The following is a 19,969-nucleotide window of genomic DNA, read 5'->3' as shown; positions in this document are numbered from 1 at the left end:
AACCAGCGCTGGCTCGTTACTGCCACCCTGTGGTAGCTGCGAGAACGGATCGGTTGAAAATTAAAAGAAAAAAAATGGGCCGCTTATGGTCAAAAACTTAAATTGATGACTTAATTGGTGGACAACTAGTTTAAAAAATCAATAAAAATCGACGAGGGGTTTCAGCCCTTGTTGAAACTCTTTATTGAAGAGACAAATGCTTCACAATATTTTGTTTAAAGCTTCTCAAAATAGATGCAGGTTTGCTTCATGTCGCATTATCTAGTCAATAATAGACCTCAACTCATTTAACGGCGCAGTTAAAAAAAAAAAAAAAATGTATTCGCCATATTCACTGCTGAATTTCCAGACTCAATGAGCTTCCTTGTTGTTACGTTGTGTTGAAGGCGCACCGCAGGAGTTCCACTTCAACGCTTCACTTGGCGCTGCTGGCATTCAGCGTTTTGTGTCGCAGACAAAGAAAACTCTCGTTTTACATGTTATGCTGCAGTGCTTCATGTTACGGTATGTAGGTGAAAACATTGATATTTCTCTGGGGTTTCTCGTGACATCTCAACATTTGTCCCCCATGAGAGACTCCCGACATCTCAATGCTTCTGCTGCATGTTCCTTCCTGCAGCCAAGGTCTCCATACTTGTGTAGTTATTCTGTATTTATGGGGCCAATACCGTGCCACTGGAATACTGAGTGTGAAAACATTCTGCAATGCAATCGCAAGAAATTAATTTAAAAATATCTCTTTTCAAGCTAATTTGGACACCATTTAGTTGCCAACAGTTTAGAAAATAAGTAGTTGGATAAGCTTAAGGGATGAATTGGCTCCTGTGACAAGTTTGAACCAGTTTCACTTGCATCACACTAAAATGCATAAAGCAAAGGTTATCATCAAATATAGTAATTTATGGCGAAAACATTATTTCTGGTTGTTATTGCATACATTGCATCCTTTCTACATTATTTTCCACTTCCTGCCCCCGGTGTCCCTGTGGCCTGTTATTTCTGTTGTAATAATGATTATGATAATGAAAAGCTTTAACGGTAATGAGCGTCATCATTAAAAGGTGCATTCCGGTCGGCCCTATACGGTGAATCCTTTTCATTTCCCCGCGGGTTAATGACACGTCCTCAAACTGAGATTTATCCCGCTGTAATTTCACTTTTTATGATGGAGGCTGACGCCGAGAGGCAGGGGGTGAAAGCTCAGCACTTTTTGAAATTGTCACCACAGTGAGATGCCTAAACGACTTCATGCAAGGCAGGAAAGAAATTATGAACGAAACAAGAGGGTGAACATGTTTGATTTGTGGCAAAATGTTGAGATTTTATCCATATTTTTTACTGAAATGCGGCACTGCCACTCATAAGTCCGCGTATAATATCAGTCAGCTGGAGGAAACACGGTCTCCGTGGAAACGGGATATGTTTCCACTTAATAAAACGCACTGATGCCGTCTCCATGGAAACGTAAAAATGCTGCGACTGCACCCACACACCACATTACTGCAGTTCTTCTGCACATTCTCAGTAGAGACAATCAGAACAATGTTTCCTCCGTCGGGTCATGACTCCCAGTCCATATCCTCCTGGGACTTGGTACTTTTATTTTGATAGTCACTGTATTAATAGGTAGTCCACTAGAATGCCCGTGTTCATGGTTATAGTGTATTGTTCTTGGTATTTATGCGTGTGTGGTTTCATTAGAAGACCAAACAACAGCGCCAGCTCCTGGCCCAACATGCTAATTGCAGAGACTGTTGTGTTTTTGCCATTTCTTTGTGAACCCAAAACTTTTCAGAAAAGAAAAGGCCAAACTCTGGTTTTGTGATCAATCATCTCTCATATTGCGTTTTATTTATTTATTTTTTGCCAAATTCATATATATATATATAGTTTTCCTAATAGTCCTTTGTCATTGAGATTTCCATTTTTCTATTTTGTATTAGTTTCTCCTTCACATCACTCCACTTTATTACTTCCTCACTGTCTGAAGTACTGATTCCCCTTCATGCATTTCCATTTGATATCCTCCGTATCTCCTCTGCATTTCCACTGAGTGGATGAGAACCATTAAGCGTGATTTAGCTTTGAGTGACGATTCATCAAGAGAGTCCACCCTCCGGCTGCGACCCGACGCCTCCATCCTGAAGTCCCCGTCGGTTTCTGTTTTGCTCCTCGCGACTTTTCGAGCTCCGACGACGACGACTATCGACAGGGCGAGAAAACATGAGGACGCTCCATCTTGTATACTGCTCCTGCGAGCCGACCAATTTGCCGGCCGGCCTCCTGGCGCACCGTAATAGATTCTGGACTGTCAGCGCTTTAAATCCTTTCCAGAGCCGCTGTCCGGCGGCAGGTGAGGCTCCGGGGCATGAAGGCAGTAAAACTAATGATCCTTCCGGGAAATTAGCAGCGTTTGCAGTCGTCCAACCAAAAAATAATTCTTATTTTTAAACAATTGCGACGTTAAATAGAGTGAAAGCGTCTGGATCGCCCCCTGGCGGCTGATTGCTGTCGAGAAAATCGAAATTTTGACTGATTATTCCTTTTTATTGGGATTTAAAAATAACTAAACACAGGATTTTATGCTGGGGAGAGGCGTCTCCGGCCTTTTTTTAAATTGCTGCTGCACTCTCCACCCACTTTCACATGAAAAATTGCAAAAATGTTGTCAAATAAAAATGCAAACAAACATGAGCACAAGTTGAATGTTTGCCTAATTTAATGTCAGTCGTGCAAAACCAGTCAGAGTTATGAAAATTCTATTTAATACAAAGGAATTGTGCAAATGTTCACCTTTACGGCATTCAAAAAGCGTCGTCGTCTCCGCCGCCACGCTTCCGTGATTTCTGTGTCTTATTTTCACAGACTCTCTGACAATAGTCATTCTCACGTCTGCAGTTTCTCACAAAAACCGTCGACGCGTCCCTCTGTGGACTTTTTTCTTAAAAAACTGCAGTTATTCTTCTCCCTTTGCCATTTTCAGAGGGGGTTTGTTTGACACCTCTGCCATATGAAGCTTCAGCTGAATTAAATGAGAGAAAGTCGCTCCCGCTTTCAGCTGTATTACCACATAATGTTAAAATAACTGTGATGAGGAACAAGGGCAGAGCCGTGGCTGCCGTGATGGATTAGGAGTCTCAAAGCCAGTTTCAGTCGTCTGAAATGAATACAAATCGCACACCTGCCTGGGAGCTGCCGCCGGAATTGACCTCAAAAAGGAGCTGGAAGAATCCTGTAATGTGGTTTCTATTTAACAGGTGGGAGCAGTTCTTGTGCTCCGCTTGTAATGAAGACAGAGGAGTGTTGTCGCTGTCACTCAGGAGCACGGCGAAGAAGCTTTCCGGCGGAGACGCATGTTGGGATAATGCGCAGCGCGGCCTCCTGCCATGTGGAGATAATGCCGGATGGGAGCGTCTCGGGGCTTAGCCGTTCACAGAGCCGCCGCCGCCGCTCCGACATGAACTCCGCCGTGAATAAGCAGTCTGATAGAATAACACAGCTTCTTAAGAAGCCTGCGACTGGATGAAATGCGAGTCTGGCTGGAATCCGTGATCCCGGCGGCGAGCCGTCAGAGTGCAGATGTCACAGACACTCCATCAGTTAGTGGTAATGTGAGATCACGCCACGCTGACCTCTGGGAAATTGAGTCTTTAATCACAACACATCTCCGGACCCAGCCTCGGTAAATTAGAATTCCTCCGATGGAATCTAATTTAGTGCGAATTCGCCCGGCGCGAGGACGCGGCTTGACTTTGTGCCGCGTAACGTCGATGCGATTGTGATTGATGGAAACGGGCCACAGGCTGAGCGATGCGATGTGTCTGCCGGGCGCCGCGGTGATAAGAAGGCTTTGGCTCCGTGCTGCGTGTGTGCACGCCCTATATTTCTGTTCCTGGACACCTGGGAGCAGAGTCTGGCTCCCTGCGGAGCTCGCTGGAGATGCTCAGAGGTTTCTGTGAAGTTTAATGTAAGATTGATTGTCCCGGACGTCTTGAGACGTCGCCTTGTCTGGATCCTGGTGATGCGGGACGAATAAGCATGACAAACACTGAAGCTTCTTTTCCACGTATGCGGTTAATGTCATTGGCTTTGTTGGAAAAGAGCTGCAAATTCCTCCATTGAGCTTGTTGAGAAGTTGCGTTTTCCTTCTTAACAGACGGAGGATATTTTGCACTCGGAACCATCGTTGATCTTTGTTCACTTGTAAACATTAAAGGGGTCATATGAAGCGAAATATACTTTCTATAGTAAATGTTCACCACGAGAGGAGGTACTTCCTCCTCTTCCCAAGATGGGCATGTGTGGATCACACAGACACAGCAGATTCTGAATGCAGCTCCTATAATCCAATATCGAAATGGAGGAAAATCAAGGAGAAGCTAGAAACTTTGAATACAATGCTTGTGGAGGAATGAGACTAAGAGGAAGAGTTAAATCGGTTTAATGTTTAACCTCAGGAGTCAAGGAGACGACGAAGGCTGAATTCACGCTGCGAAGATTTGCTGCGAAATGCCAAGTGTTTACAAACCTATAGATACTGAATCCATCGCAGAGACTTCATATAGGAATCTCGAACTCTGACTTTTAATCAACGTGAACGCAAATCGCATCATACAACAAAGAGCGGCGTGATCGGCGGAGCTAAAGAGTTATAATGAACAAGAACAGAAAACCAACTGGTGTCATTTAAAATAAAGTGAGAGAAAAGCCCAAGACTGAGTGTAAATGTGGCCTCAGACCTTCACTTGTGGCAGCAAAGTGCTTTGAAAGTGGCCAGACGTTCATTTCTTTCCTCAGACGCTCTGAGCTTCGCCTGCGTGACAAATGAGTGATATAAACGCCTTGGAACCTTTCTGCGGTGGAAGGACACCGAGTGGACCGGCGCTCACATGAAAGCATGCGACGGACCCACTCAACAATCCAGGACCTGATTGAGACAACCTTCTTTTGCACTGTCGGCCAGAATTCACAGAGGAAGGCCAACTTGTTCCAAATGAACACTGTGAAATCGTATATATATTGGAAATATTGTGAAGAAAAGCACAATACACGTTTATTGAACTTTTCAATACCGTTTTTTTTTTCTTTCTGTGGGATATAATTATTTCACAAAATATAAAAGTAGAAAGAAATCCATTTTGTCTGTAAACAACAACTTTACTGTAATGAAAATGTATTTCATCCAAACAAAAAAATAACAAACATATTGGCCTGATACTTTGCAAAACACACGCAGCAATCTTAAATATAAATTTTGAAATACAGCATTGGTTTCATGTAATCATATCATACATTTTCACATTTTGAATTATGATGTAAAGAGTTTCACAAAGTTTCAGTTTATGATGTAACATTCATAAACACATTTATTCCATGTTTATCCATCATCAATATGCTCAACATACACAACTATATATACAAAAAAAACACTCATGCATTCCATGAAATCATTTCAGCCATTTTAACAGTATTAAGTCAAAGCTAAAGCGTAGCTCCAGAGCTGTGGGCTGCAGAACAAAAAGCCACAAGCTCCAACTTTGGAGGAGTTTTGAATATCGGCTTGTAAAATAGTCCAGTCACAAATGTGCCACATGACAGTTTGTTGAAACTCATGTGAAAACTACAAACATCCCAGGACTGTAATAACTAAAAGCTTTCATCATCTGGAGACGCACGTCTTTCTGCGTCAGACTAATTCCTGAAACAAAACTCTACTTTTCACTAATTGGGCCGTTCGTCATTTCGCACCAACAGTTTAAAAGTAATGACTTTAATATCGGCATTTATTTATTAATTGTTGGCTGTAACGACTCGGAACAGAATTAACACTCCCCAAACTCAAGCGAGACGCAAAGCAGCCCGCGTGAACTTTCTCCGTTCTTGGGAATAAATACCTTTTCCATTTCCAGAGCCGTTTGGCCGTGCAGCCGATCACATGACTTAGCTGATGGGCGCCCCCGTGGTGACCAGCTTGTGGTACGCTCCGTTCAGGTCCATCAGCTGGTTGTGCGATCCCTTCTCGATCACGATGCCGCGCGACATGACGGCGATGATGTTGGAGTTCTGTATGGTGGAGAGGCGGTGCGCGATGACGATGCACGTCCGGCCCTCCCTGGCTTTGTCCAGGGCTTCCTGCACCGTCTGTCGGAGACACACAGGAGTGGCGCTCGTCACGATGGCGAGCAATCGCCCAAGCAGGTGCTAATCGCTGTCATTAGGGCGGTCCCGCCGATCAGCGCGCTGCGGAGGCCTGCTCGCTGCTCGCGTTCATCTTAGAGAGGTGATAATAACAGCCACGACCAACGTTAACGATCGTGATAACGAGCTCGCGGCGCTACCTTCTCGCTCTCCGTGTCCAGGGCCGACGTGGCCTCGTCCAGCAGCAGGATCCGGGGGTCGCGGATGATCGCCCTGGCGATGGCGATGCGCTGCTTCTGACCGCGGGACAGCTGGGAACCCTGAGCACCCACGTTGGTGTTGTATTTCTGTGGGAGACAACGATGTCAGATGTTGACGCCCTCCAGTGGCTGCAGGCGATATGACCGGAACAGTGCAGAGGCACCGGGTACATTTGCTGCTGGTTACGCAGTGCATGCTGTATTTATGTTCATTTGCATGACGCAGAATCTTGTGATGCAAATGAGGCACTAAAGTCCGACGAGTCGCGGAACTTTGGTAAAACTTGTAAAGGAGCCAGTCGGCAGCTTATTTCTCATCAAATGTTTCAAGTGCAGGCATGTTGCTTTCCTCTTGAGTCTGTTGATGTAAGACAAATATTTAATTGTGATTCATCAAAATGAATCCAAAGCAACCTTGAAGAAGAAGTAGTTTATATAGAAAACTGAAAACTTGGTTTATGATAACAATAATTACTTCATTGCATGTTTTTACAGTATAGCCCGAGTGCAATGTGACCTGGGCCATTAATATCTTCATATTTATCCAAATGTTTCCATTGCATGTAACTTCCCCCATTGTCCACTTGGTGGCAGTGAAATCACAACTTTTGCACACGAGTTGAAGCGGCTGGTTTTTCCTACATTTCTCTGTTCCTGTTCAGGTTCTCCAAACGTATCTTTTCAGGAACACTAAATAAACAGTTTAGCTTGTTATGTGTCTCTCCAGTTTAAATATATGTGTCCACTTTCATTGAACTTCCCAAACGTGCTCGAAGCTTCGCTGGTTGAACCCATCGCCGCCCTCCGCTGCCCCATCCCACAACCCCGATGTTCGGCTTGGTGCTGAAGATGAACCAGGCTGTTCGTCGCACGCAGCTTCTTCTAATCTCCAAACATACCTTTGGTGTTTCGGGCCTGAGCACTTGTTTGCACGCTCGAGGTGGCAGATGAGATTACATGCTCCTGCATCGCGACGCCTCCTTTGATGTCACTTAAGAGGTTTTTTTTTTTTTTTTTTTTTCCTATCTTCACATCACATCCACACTTCTCTATGTCTGCCATTTCCTGATGACGGCGGAAAAAGGGAGCTTTGATGTCTTTTTATAGCCTTCCCCTGCTCCGTAGCATCGGTTAGCTCACTCAGCCGCTTCGTTATTTTATGAGCTCAGGAATCGTCACCGGCTGCTGATTCCTAATGACGGCTCTCAGATTGCTGTGCGCCATCCAATGAGTCAATTAAGGCCTAATGAGTTTTTGAAGATCTGACTTTTGTACATGCCACAACTACATTATGTTGGCGGTGGTTCACTAATGTGGAGCGGACGCCGGAGATCACAAGGAAAGTCTTTCTGGAAACCAGAACACCGGCCAAAGAAATGGTCCGATATCATCAACTACAATCTGTGTCATGTCGGAGAAGTGCAGGAACACGACGATGAAAGACAAAATGACAAAAATAATCACGTTAAAAATCAAGTAAAATCTTCTGTTCCTGCACATGTTGTTCCCTATAACAGGTGGACAGGCTGTGCTGACTGAGCGGTGCTTGACCTTGTTCAACACACACACACACACACACACCCTCCCACACACCCTCCCTCCCTGCTTGCAAACCGCCCGCCCTCCTCTCCCGAACGCCAGTCTGCCTGAAACGCCACTCGCCGTACCTCGGGCAGCGACACGACGAAGTCGTGGAGCTGGGCCTTCTTGGCGGCCGCCGTGACCTCGTCCATGCTGATTTCCCGGGAGTTGTCGCCGTACTTGATGTTCTCGGCGATGCTGCAGTCGAACAAGATGGGCTCCTGGGACACGATGCCAATCTTGGAACGCAGGAAGGGCACATTGACGCGCGTGGAGTCGTGGCCATCAATCAGCTGCGGGAAGGAATTGATTTTCCCATTAGTCAGAAGCAATATAATAGCCACACACTGGAAATACAATCTACTTAATGAGCTATCATACGACGATCTCTACTGTAGTTTCTCTCCTAACTATACAGAGGTGATTCCGCCCTTTTTAAATCTCAGACAGAGATTCAGGACGATGGCTTTCCAAACCACTTCCAACTCAATTAAGGCCATTTGATTCCTGGCAGGGATTCCTTCACTGGTACGGCCGCGGAGAGCCCGTATTTTCTTTCTTTTTTTTTTTTTTAAACAGCCTAGCATCAGCACAAACGTCTGACTGATGGATGAATGGAAGTGACGTGAAATACTTCCATCACTGAGCGTCCGGCAATTATTCTTTGACTGTGACAAATTGCAGGTTTCACTTTCACTGTGGCACTCAAGGTAAAAAAAGAAAAAAGAAAAAAGCGAGGCAGAGGAAAGTGGGAGCTGAAAGCAGACTGCGGGAGCGACTTACTCGCTCCAGAATGAGATGTCTGGCATTTTGAAAAAGGTCACCATCCGCTGCGACGCTGTCGCTTCAACTGCCTTAAAACCCAACGTCTTTTTTTGCACATTAGCTCGCGTGAATAGGTGAGAAATTGAATCATATTTTAGGAAACTCTTGATCATATCCTGCTCATCGAGACTGTTTAGCCGTTAGAAAATGTCAGCAAATTCTTCGCAGTAAGACAGCCAGCTGAGTTTCCTCCTCACCACTCGGCCGTGGTCGGGATCATAGAACCTCTCCAGCAGCTGGATGCTGGTGCTCTTCCCGCAGCCGCTGCTGCCCACAAAGGCCAGCGTCTCTCCGGGCTTCACCGACACGTTGAGCCCGTTCAGCACCTGGATGTCCGGCCTGGTCGGGTACGTGAACTTGCAGTCGATGAAGTCGAGGTTTCCTTTGAAGTTGTCCTGGAAACGAGAGTCCAAAGGTTGGAGCCTTGAAAGAAAACACGCCGGCCTTCATTTTCAATGCGAACTCTTGTTGTCACACACTTTCCTTTTGGAATAAAACCACAATAATCAGATTTCTCCTGAAACCTTTATCCTTCTGCACACCAACTTGAAGATGGTTACTTTGATCCTCTTGTCTTTGAGCGTCAGGAAGTCCGTGTACGGTCCTTGACAGTACGGACACCGAGACGCCCTGACACGACGTTCCGTCCAGGTCGCCTCCCATTAGACACTGACGCTCCGGAACGTACCCACTTGTCGCCCTTGTCGCTGTAGACGCTGATCTGAGGCACGCGGTCCAGCAGCTGGAAGAAGCGTGCCGCCGATATCTTGGCCTTGGCGTAGTCGGGGGTGTAGGAGGAGGCCCTCCCGAGCGCCGTGCCGCTGGTGACGATGGCCGAGATGACCCTGCCGGAGACAGCGACGCACCGTGAGTCCTCTTCGGACAAACCCCATCGGACAGTTCAGGAGAGGAAGCTCAGGTGTCAAAACAAGTTTTATTCAAGCTGAGGCGGTAATGCAAGTGTTTTTTTTGGTTGTTTTGTTGATTCAGTCGTTCAGATTGAAGACTAGACAGCCCCGTCTTTCACACTATTTTCCCTCGGCGTGATAACGTCACATGAGAACAGCAAATTAGCCCGGAATCTGCAACCAAGCTGCATTGAAGACAAATCCTCACTATATTCTTTCAATCTCTTTCATCCCTGTAACATTTTGCAGCAATAAGACCACAACCTAAGCGACCGCAATTTTACCACATCTTCTCCGGGGAAGCGAGTCGTGTGTGAAGACATTACCTGGAGGACGGATGGATGGGACAGACGAGCTGTGAACTCAAGAGCCTCCAGCAGCGAGACATAAAAAGGAACATTTCTGCAGCATTATGACAGAAACCATCGTTTCACTTCTAATTTTTCCTTCTTTACGAGTAAAGTTAAAACGACGGCAATCATCCTGTAATACTCATCACCCCCCGGACCTTATTTGGCTTCTGTACTTTATTGAATTTGGACCTTTCTTCATTTTCCTATTAGGTTTTATGACTTAACACTCTACGTTTTGCTTTTTCCCCCCCCTCATCATTTTCACTTTTTACTCAGCATTTTCCTTTTTATGTGAACTCGTTTACATTTTAATCAAGATTTTTCCTGAAATATTTCGAAGAAAATATGTTTGATGTGGCGCCAGAACTGCTGATCGACACATAAAACATGATAAATACTGTTTGTCGCTTCTTGTAAGCCTGAATGTGTCGTCATAGGCAGAGTTGACCAAAGTCAGAGGAAGATGAACGGATTTTACTGGGAACTGTGTGTCTACCTGAACACCAGGCTGAAATGGAGCCCCTCTTGCCGCACCAGGTAGCCCCCGAACTTGTAGGAGGCGGAGTTGGTGAAGAAGACGACGCACTGGGCGAAGCCGTAGCACGCGCCGTAGACGTTGGCCTTCTTGAGCGCCGCCCGATACGGGATGTCCAGCTGGGTCTCGTACATCTCCACGAAGCTCCTCTCCTTCCCCAGGCCGGCGATGGTGCGGATGTTGTTCAGAGCCTCGCCGGAAATCTGCCAGGAAACAGAGATTTAATGTGAGATGTAGATAAAGCGCTTGTCTTATCTGTCTTGTGCTCGTTGTTGCTGCACCCCCCCCCCCCCCCCCCCCCCCGACAGGGATCACTACATTTTCATCTAATCCACTTCACTTGTACGAGCGACTTTTCTGCTCCGGGATCTTTAAGATAACATCAAGAAACTTCACTGAAAATGTACTTTCTCTTTGATTTGGGAACAAAAGCGTCAGACTTGATTAGGCCTGGCTGCGTTTTCCCACTGAAGAGGTTTCGGTGTCTGACCCTTCCGGCGGCCTCCATGGCCTGTTTGTCCTCCTTGGCGAAGCCCGTCAGCATCTTGGCCTGGAAGCCGCCCGACAGCCCGATGAAGGGCAGGAAGCAGAGGATGAGCAGCGTGAGCTTCCAGCTGAACCAGAAGGACATGATGACGGCCACGCCGATGTTGGTCAGGGAGTTGACGATCATGCCGATCTGCGAGCCCGTGGCCTGGCGGGAACGACGAAGAGGGACCGGTTCACTTTCACAGAACAGATGGGAAATCCCTTTCAGCATGGAGGCGTCAGTGATTAAGAGTATCTTCGCCAATCCAGTGTTTTTCTGGACAAATACGATGCAATTAACTCAATTTCCTGAAGGATGTGGGCAATTTATACGTGAACATCTTCACAAAAGATGTAATGTTTTATGCGGAAAAAGCTGGTTTAATCAGTAATTCTGATTTATTCTTTATGGGGAAAAAAGTAGCATTTTTATCATTTCAGTTTACAGTTGGACTAGGAAAAGAAAATATATTTCTCAATTAAAATGATGTGCCTTAACTAATTAATTTTGATTAATACACTAAATGAATACACTCTCGATAGATAGATAGATCAAACAAGTTAGAAACACATGAGCAAAAAATCAAGTAAAAGTGAAACAAAGAAAATATGTTGCAAGAAAACAAAATAATTAGTTTTGATGAGACAATATTTTAAAATAAAGGACAATATGTCAATAATTCTTAAGTCTTAGAAAACAATATACGTAAAAACAATACTAATTTGAAAAATGATTTGTTGTCCTTGGATTTTCATTAGGTTTCTGTGTTTATTCACACTTCACGGTGCTCCCACTGATTGCACTCATAATAATAATAATAATAATAATAATTGAGTTTAAATGGAATGCAAAACAAACCGAAAACTTGCAGAGCAATAGAATTGGCACTTTTGATTAAAGTAGTGTAATTATTTGGATTAAATCGGGGCGATTCTGTGTGTTTGTCCGTCTGAAAGCCATGAGTTTTCAGAAAATGAAAACAATTAGCTGACCGAAAATAAACTTTACCGCGTGATTAAATTATACATTTTCCCAATTAGGTGCCAGTTGGTTGCCGCTGTCCCCCGGCCGGCCGCAGCTCACCCCCTGCACTTGCGAGGCGTCGGTGGCGAGGCGCGTGGTCAGCGCCCCGGGGCTGTTCCTGTGGTCGTCGAACCAGCCGATCTCCTGGCCCAGCATGGCGTTGAAGCCGAGGCGCCGCAGCCTGCGGGTCAGCAGCTCTCCAGACTTGGAGAAGGCGTAACTCTGGAAACACAGGGGCTGCTAAAACACCCTGACGCTGCGCTTATAACTTAACGGACGGTCGCGACATTCTCGGTCGTTCCCGTGAATCAGAGCGGCGGAATGCAAGAACTTTGTTTTTTGGATTTGTTTACCGAGTAACAAAACTAAACCAGCTCTATTTGCATCTTTTATGCAGCGTTGAACCAATCGGTCCGGTCGGCGGAACTCGGCGGTACTCTACCTGCAGCATCTGAGTGAAGAAGGAGACGACGCCGACCAGGACGAAGAATGTGCAGATGTTATTAATCTCCTGCGTTTGAACCACGGGGTCCGTTATTGAGAAGGTCTGTACAGAGAGACACACACACACACACACACACACAGACACAAAAACACACAATATCGAGAGTCACGGGGGAATTTTTCATTGGTTTCTCATGGTGGGTAAGTGTAGCGTCGTGTCTGCTGTTGCTCTGTTTGGTATCGCTGTTCGTACCAGAAGAACCGGCAAATTCATGAACATTTTAATAAAACTGTTGAAGGTGAAACTCGTCTAGAGTGTGAGTACTAACGAGGGAAAACTGTGGTGCCGGTGATAATGGTTGAAACTTTAAACGATGGAAACACAACGTTTGGATACCGAGTGTGTGATGTCGTCGTGTTAGCATCAACTGCTTCTCCTAAAAGGGCTGATAAGATATTAACTGGTCCTTATGAAACTGTGGACAGCCAATATGAGCTAATGAGGAAATCCTGGTGTTATTATCTGTCAAGAAGTGGAGATATTGCTCCTCCACGCTTTGGCATCGGCTGTTACTTAAGAAAGCAGCCAAATATTTACCAGCCATCACAAGATTCTTAAAGGCCTAATTAGCGTGTCACGGTCTGAGGAACTAATAGGGAATTATGTTCATTTGGCTTTGGCGAACAGTAAACACTGTGATTCAGGTAACGAGAAACCCTTTGCTTTACTCACGTTTGATGAATGCGATAATGTTCAGTCTTTAGCAGATGATTCAATATATTATCGAGGGTTTGTTCATTGTTTTCCAGGTCACCTTAAGTTGCATTACTTGGTATGTGAAAGTGAAAACTAATACGTCCTTTTCAATTAGTTCTTATAATCAGTAATAATAAGCAGGTTCAGGCACAATTTGACCAGAAATCAAGAACCTGTCTTGGCGTAACGCAAACAACCCAGTGAAACTTGAATCTCACCGCCAGGATTTGGCTGAACAGCAGAGCGTAAACCGGGTTGACGCCCCCATTGATCGCCGCCCCCGATGGATCCGAACAACATGTAAGGCCACTCGGGGGTGTTGTACTTCAGGATCCTGGCGACAGGAGCAGGTTCCACCTTTTCTCCTCCTCCTCGTCCAGGACGTCATCCTGATCCCCGGACCAGGAAAAAATCCAGAGTTCAGCCGCGGTGTTCATAGATTTTAATGAGTGATTAAGTCGTTGGAATGAAAGCACATCCCTGTGTGTCGAACACCTTGTCGGGTTTGGAGATGGAGTAGGTCCTGGGGCCGATCTCTCCTGCCATGTTGACGGATGATTCTGGGATCAGATTGGACAGCTGGGACCGGTGACCGCTGGCGGACAGAAGATCTGCGAACGGAAGAGCCTACAATCTAAATCAAACACACATCATTCAACGATCAGCCAAAACATTATGTCCCCATCTCTTGTGTGCCTCAACCGAAGCAGCCCAGCAGCCTTATAGCTTATGACACGGCTGCACAGATCGGGTTGGGCTCAGATGCTCCTATTCACTGGCCGATGCAGGACACTGAGGATGATTCTTTGGAAGCCGAGTGAATGAACGACGCGTCCATACCTGAGACTGCTTCGGTAGCTGCAGGATCTGGACAGATTCCCCTCTCTGGGTCGCCGTCCTTCTCAGGCACTGGCAGAAAAGAAATTGAGGAGACGGTTTAGGACATCGTGTGCAATAATTCAGTGGATGTACCAGAAATATTGAGCTGTTGGACTTTTAAAACTAAACTCAGGCACTTCAGAACAGACTGACACTCTGGTATTTAAACTGAGCTTCTTGGAACGATGCACCATTAGTTTTATCAGTTCCCAGTGAGTCTTCCTGCTTCATTCGTCACACTTCCGCACTTTACTTGTCCGTGGAGTTAAATTCATTTGTTTCTGGATTTGTGTGATTGTATACGTATCTAGGCAGCACTTCCTGTCGCCGCTTTGCTTGTTTTGAGTGACTGATTTGTCTTCTTTTGTCATCTGTGAAGTCGCGCCGTGTTTTGTTTCCTGTGTTTTGTAAAGATGTTGACTCCTGAAAGTAGTTGATTTTCTTAGTTATGTTTGTTTTTTAAACTACACCGGAACTCTTGAAGCCAAACAATTTTTACTGGATGTAAACATTTGGATTGTTAAAACCAATGTTTAAAAAGACACAGAGTCATATCTTTAACCTTAAATTGTTATTATTCATTGAACTACATCTTTTAAACATGTGCATTTCTCTTGTTACTTTGAGAATATTTCCTTGAGCCAACAGTAGTGTTGGTGAAGGTGAGAACAAGTCACAGTTCTCACTTTCCAATAATTCAAACCAGCGACTTTCCGCCACTCCTGACTTCCTGTCTGAAAGGCGTTATCCATTAAAAGAAAAACAGAAGAAAAGAAAGGTTTTTCAAAGTAAGAAAATATAACATAGGGTTATGGTTTCTTGTTATATTGTGATATATTCTCAACGCAGTGGTATCAAATTGATGCAAATCTGCTTTTTTTCCCTATTTTTAAAACAAAATTGTGTGCTGTAAAATCAGAAGTTTAGAAAACTTGACCTGTTGACAATTTAATTCTTGCCCTCAAATGATCACTGACTGAAAATGAAACCTCACTGCTGCCTGGGGTTAGTCTGGTCTTCCCCTGCACGGTGTGAGGCCTACCCGTCTGGGTCTTCTCGTTCAGAGCTTTGTCTCCTTGGCTCTGCAGGGTGACGAGGGTGAAGTAGACGCCCTTCCTCTCCAGCAGCTCGGCGTGTTTTCCCCCGTTCCACGGCGCGGCCGTGCTCGTAGCCCACGATCACGTCGGCGTTCTTGATGGTGGACAGCCTGTGCGCGATGGAGATGGTGGTGCGGCCCATGCGTACCTGGAAGGGAAGCGGGTTTGTGGGGAATGTCTGCCGCCCGGACATCTCGAGCCGTCCGAGAACTCGATCGTGATCGCGCACCTTATCGAGAGCTTCCTGCACGATGGCCTCGCTCTCGTTGTCCAGGGCGGAGGTGGCCATGTCCAGCAGCAGGATCCGGGGGTTCCTGACCAGGGCGCGGGCGATGGCGATCCTCTGCTTCTGTCCGCCGCTCATCTGGCCTCCCCCCTCCCCCACCAAGGTATCGAATTTCTGCCCGGTTGGAGACGTACAGGGAAAGGACTCAGCCTGCGCTCGCACCGTTCACGCTGTTCCCCCCCCCCAGTCCGGTCTGCTACCTGCGGCAGGTCCATGACGAAGTTGTAGGCGTTGGCCTCCTTGGCGGCGTTGACGATGTCGTCCATGGTGACGCCCGGTCGACCGTAGCGGATGTTCTCGGCGATGGTGGTGGCGAACAGCACCGGCTCCTGCTCCACGATGCCAATCAGCGAGCGCAGCCATTGGATGTTCAACCCTCTGATGTCGTGGCCGTCCAGGGTCACCTGCGATAGACGGCACACGGAGAAAAAAAATGATGGATGACGCTATTAAATCTCCTTTCTTTTTTCCAAATATTACACTGAGATGGGAAGGGTGCTAAGTCTTATGGATAACCTTCACTGCACAACAAGAGCCTATTTCCTTCTCGGAGAACTGAAAGGAAAAATAAAGAAAGGTGTGTAAGAGCCTGTAATCCCAGTAAAAGTGAAAAATGAGGCTGTTAAGAACCACTGGCTGAATAATGAAAGAGATTATCATCCCCCTCGGGGATGGTTATTTTTGAAACTACTAAAGTAAAGCTTAAAAGGAAGGAGGTAGAGGAGAGCGTGTGGAGGAACTCTTCAGGCTCAGGATGTGTCAGATAGGACGTCTGATAGAAGAACACAGTCCTGCGCACCCGGGAAGATCTTTAGAAGGAAGAGCAAATCAACCGTCTCCTGTGACTACGTGAAGAGAATAGATGGAAAACTACAATGATGATGAAATGTGTCTTAGATGCAGTCGTGATTGTTTCTTGTATCACATTAGATCTGAGCACATCAGCACTTTGCACTGCTTGTTTTGAAGGGTGGAACCTAATTATGGATTGCGAGCGGCACCGGTCAGGGTTTCCGGCCTACCATGCCCTCTTTGGGGTCGTAGAAGCGCTGGATGAGTTGGACCGCCGTGCTCTTGCCAGCGCCGCTCGGCCCCACAAAAGCTGTCGTCTCCCCCGACTTCACTGCAACGTTGAGCTGGTCCAAGATCTGAGCAAGGCAGAGAAGTGTTGACACGAAAACTCTCACTGGGGATCTTATCAGACGCTCATAAGTACCTTGACTTCGGGTCTGGATGGGTAGTGGAAGGTCACGTTGTGAAACTCAATATCCCCTTTGACTCGGTCGAGTTTGTATCCCGCCTCGGATAAACAATCAATCTCCGGCTCCTGGAGGCAGGACGTTTGAAAAGTGACACTCGTAAATCACAGGCTCGCTCCGAAAATACATTTCCCCACTGCGAGGCAAAGCCGGTGTGAGTGTTTGGGATGAATTGGCCTCACTCTGTCGATGGTCTCGAAGATTATGGTGGCGGCTCCACGGCCGGCGGCGAACGCCTCCAGGCACGGCGAGGCCTGCCCCAAATTCATAGCTGCTACCAGGACCCCGAAGAACACCTGAAAAAAAAAAAGAAGATAATAATACAAGTCAGGAGTCGACAAATCTTCCTCTGGCTGTACGAATCACATGCAAATGAGCTGCACTTCTCAGCGTCCCCAATTAGGAAGCGCTCGAGAGTGGCGAAACGGTCTTTCGTTGCAAGCGCCACTCTTTTGTTTTGAACAAGAAAAACACTGAGTGAATAGGAAATTGGAAGGCCGTTTGTGAAAAAGGGGGAAAGCCCAAACTCTGACTACGCACATGGTGTACTTCTGAGTACCTGCAGCAGTGTTCCCGGCGAGTATTCCTGAGAGTCCAGCACAAGCGTGGAGCCGTACCAGAAGGCCAGGGCATAGCAGAGGAAGATGATCAGCCACATGTATCCGGTGAAGAAGCCCATGATCAGACCTCTCCTGATGCCCCACTGCTGGGCCGAGACCAGGTTCCTGTCGTACCTGCACAAGACCACAACGTCGGGATTCACGCTCAAGAAGAAGAGATCTAAACAAAACAGTATCTGGGTTAATACATCTACAACGGGGACGACAACTTCACGCTTAGTTAGAGTTAAAATGCCTGTTTGCACATTTTAATCTGGAGTAGAACATGCACGGCTTCAAATAGCTCTGTCAAACATCAACCTGAAGGCTTGATTGATGAATGAAGTGTTCATTTAGACTAACTCATGTGCACCTCTGCACTTCTTTCTGCTCTCCACCGAAAGCCGCCACGGTCCTGATGGAGGAGAGGACCTCGTCGGCCACGGCGCCGGCTTTAGCGTACGCCTGCAGCTCCATCCCGGTCAGCTTCGCCACAAACTGGGGGGGGGGGAAGCGAGGAAGGTGAGCTGAAAACAGCCAGCAGAAGAGGAGGGGGAGACGCCAGGCGAGTCTTACCCAGGCCATGAGACCGGCTCCGAGGCCGATCATCGGACTCACTGCGACGATCACCAGCGTCAACTTCCAGCCCTTCACGAAGCCGATGCAGAAGCCGCAGACGAAAGTGGTGAAGCGCTGCACGAAGATGGAAACTTGGTCCGCGATGGCGTCGTTGATCTTGTTGATGTCACTGCGAAACAGACGGAGCCGGCGTGAGGCGCTGCTGATGCCCCGGCGGCGGCGGAGGTCCAGTTTCCCCACTCACTCCGACAGCCGAGTGTTGAGCTCCCCCACTGAGGTGCAGTCGAACCAGCCGATCTCCATCCTCATCACTTTGCTGAAGTACATTTTCCTGATGCGCTGGATCTGCTTGGCCGCCGCCGTCACCCACAGGGAGATCTGCCGGCGGGTCAACTCACATTTAGTCTTTGTCACAGAGAAATGTGAAGATTATCTGACCTTTTGAAAGGTGAAAGAGTGAGTGGACACTGCATTTTACAGGTTGTAAAGCCATATGTGGCTCTTCAGCCCGTCAGTTTTCAGCTCCAAGCTTTTGTTTTGTCTCATTTCTATTCTATTGGCACTGATTATGTCATGGCTGGAGATGGAAGGAATTACTGTAAAAATAGCTTGAATTGCTAAAATCATGAGACACAGCTAAAAAGAGAACAATGTCCCAAAGGGACATTTTGCAGCTAAAATAGCCAAAATGAATAAATCATCAAAATCGGCTCAAATGCCTTAAAAGTGGCGAAAACATTTTTTTGAAACATAACTATAACAGGCAAAAAACAAAAAACAAAGGAAGAATTGCAACGTTAATAACATTTGCAACATATTTTAGTTTGTTTTTGTTTCTTTTTTATGTAAAAGTAGCAAATATTTGCAAAAACATTTTTGAAAGGTAAAACCGAATATGGCTAAAACGGATAAAAAAAAAAAGCTACGATAATAGACAAATCCACTGGAAAAAAGAGGTGAAACTGCTAAAAATGACAAAAACAAAACGCCACGGTTGAACAAGTTTTATGGCTCCGATTAATTGAATGTTGTATCAAAAGGTCAAGTTCAAAGGTCATCAGGATCACAGAGCGCTTGGAACAAAGGGCCTGGAGACGAACCTGGAGATATCCCAGCAGGAACACCGCCGCGCCGATTCCAACGTAGTAGAAGGCAAATAAGGTCATTTCATGTTCGATGTCGAGAATCCTGAAAATCAACACACACACACACACACACACACACACACACACACACACACACACACACACACACACACACACACACACACACACACACACACACACACACACACACACACACACACACACAGCATTGAATGACTCACGGTTAAAATGGGGTCGTACTTGATGTTTGCCGTCGGCTGCAGGACGTTCGAGCCACTTACCCACATCTCATGACCTTGAGGGGGGTGAGCATCTCCCAGGTGGAGTTGTTGATGAGGGCCCAGCCCGACTGTGGGGGCGCCGTGGGGTCGAAGGCCCCCGTGAAGTTCCTCTTCCACGCGATGGTGTTGTTGATGCACTCCTTGCGCTCGTCCATGAGCTCGTTCAGCTCCACGTCGTACTCGATGAAGGTGTCGGTGAGCATGCCGAACACCAGCAGCATGAGCGGCTGCGCCGAGCCGTGCAGCACCGCGCACCAGCTGCCCACCACCATCATGGCGACGTCTTTGCACGTGGCGAAGCGGAACTGGGTCGACACAAAGGCACACGGCGGCGTCAGCGGGCAAGGGAAGCGCAACGACTGGCGAGTGTCGGCGGGAGCGTTTACCAGCTGGAAGAAGCCGACCCTGATCGCGGGCCTGCCGGCGGCGGCGTCCTCCTTCGTGCTGCATGACAAACGGAGAGGGTCCGTGAAGTCTCAAGAGAATCGCCGAGAAAAGCTGGACAGGTAGCGTTTAGAGCTGCGGGCGTT

General features: G+C 46.8%; 1 protein-coding gene across 1 annotated transcript; it reads right to left on the bottom strand.

Annotated features, from left to right (window-relative positions):
- Window positions 1–5,940: 5,940 nt before the first annotated feature.
- Window positions 5,941–19,714, bottom strand: LOC308147713 (bile salt export pump-like; the record flags this gene model as incomplete). The annotated part of the gene is given in 26 exon segments (XM_080520026.1): window positions 5,941–6,141; window positions 6,339–6,485; window positions 8,066–8,272; window positions 9,002–9,199; window positions 9,493–9,649; window positions 10,562–10,803; window positions 11,091–11,294; window positions 12,213–12,374; window positions 12,595–12,699; window positions 13,572–13,634; window positions 13,636–13,718; window positions 13,721–13,742; window positions 13,849–13,948; window positions 15,178–15,374; window positions 15,376–15,477; window positions 15,559–15,729; window positions 15,816–16,019; window positions 16,638–16,763; window positions 16,832–16,942; window positions 17,057–17,170; window positions 17,434–17,608; window positions 17,847–17,971; window positions 18,050–18,221; window positions 18,297–18,430; window positions 19,153–19,240; window positions 19,509–19,714. Coding segments are annotated over 26 exon segments (3,816 nt in total).
- Between the last annotated feature and the right edge of the window lie 255 nt (window positions 19,715–19,969).

Source organism: Blennius ocellaris, assembly GCF_963422515.1.
Source record: "Blennius ocellaris genome assembly, chromosome: 24".
Taxonomy (NCBI): domain Eukaryota; kingdom Metazoa; phylum Chordata; class Actinopteri; order Blenniiformes; family Blenniidae; genus Blennius; species Blennius ocellaris.
Note: the sequence above shows the minus strand (reverse complement) of the source record. Positions and strands in the feature narration are given on the sequence as shown.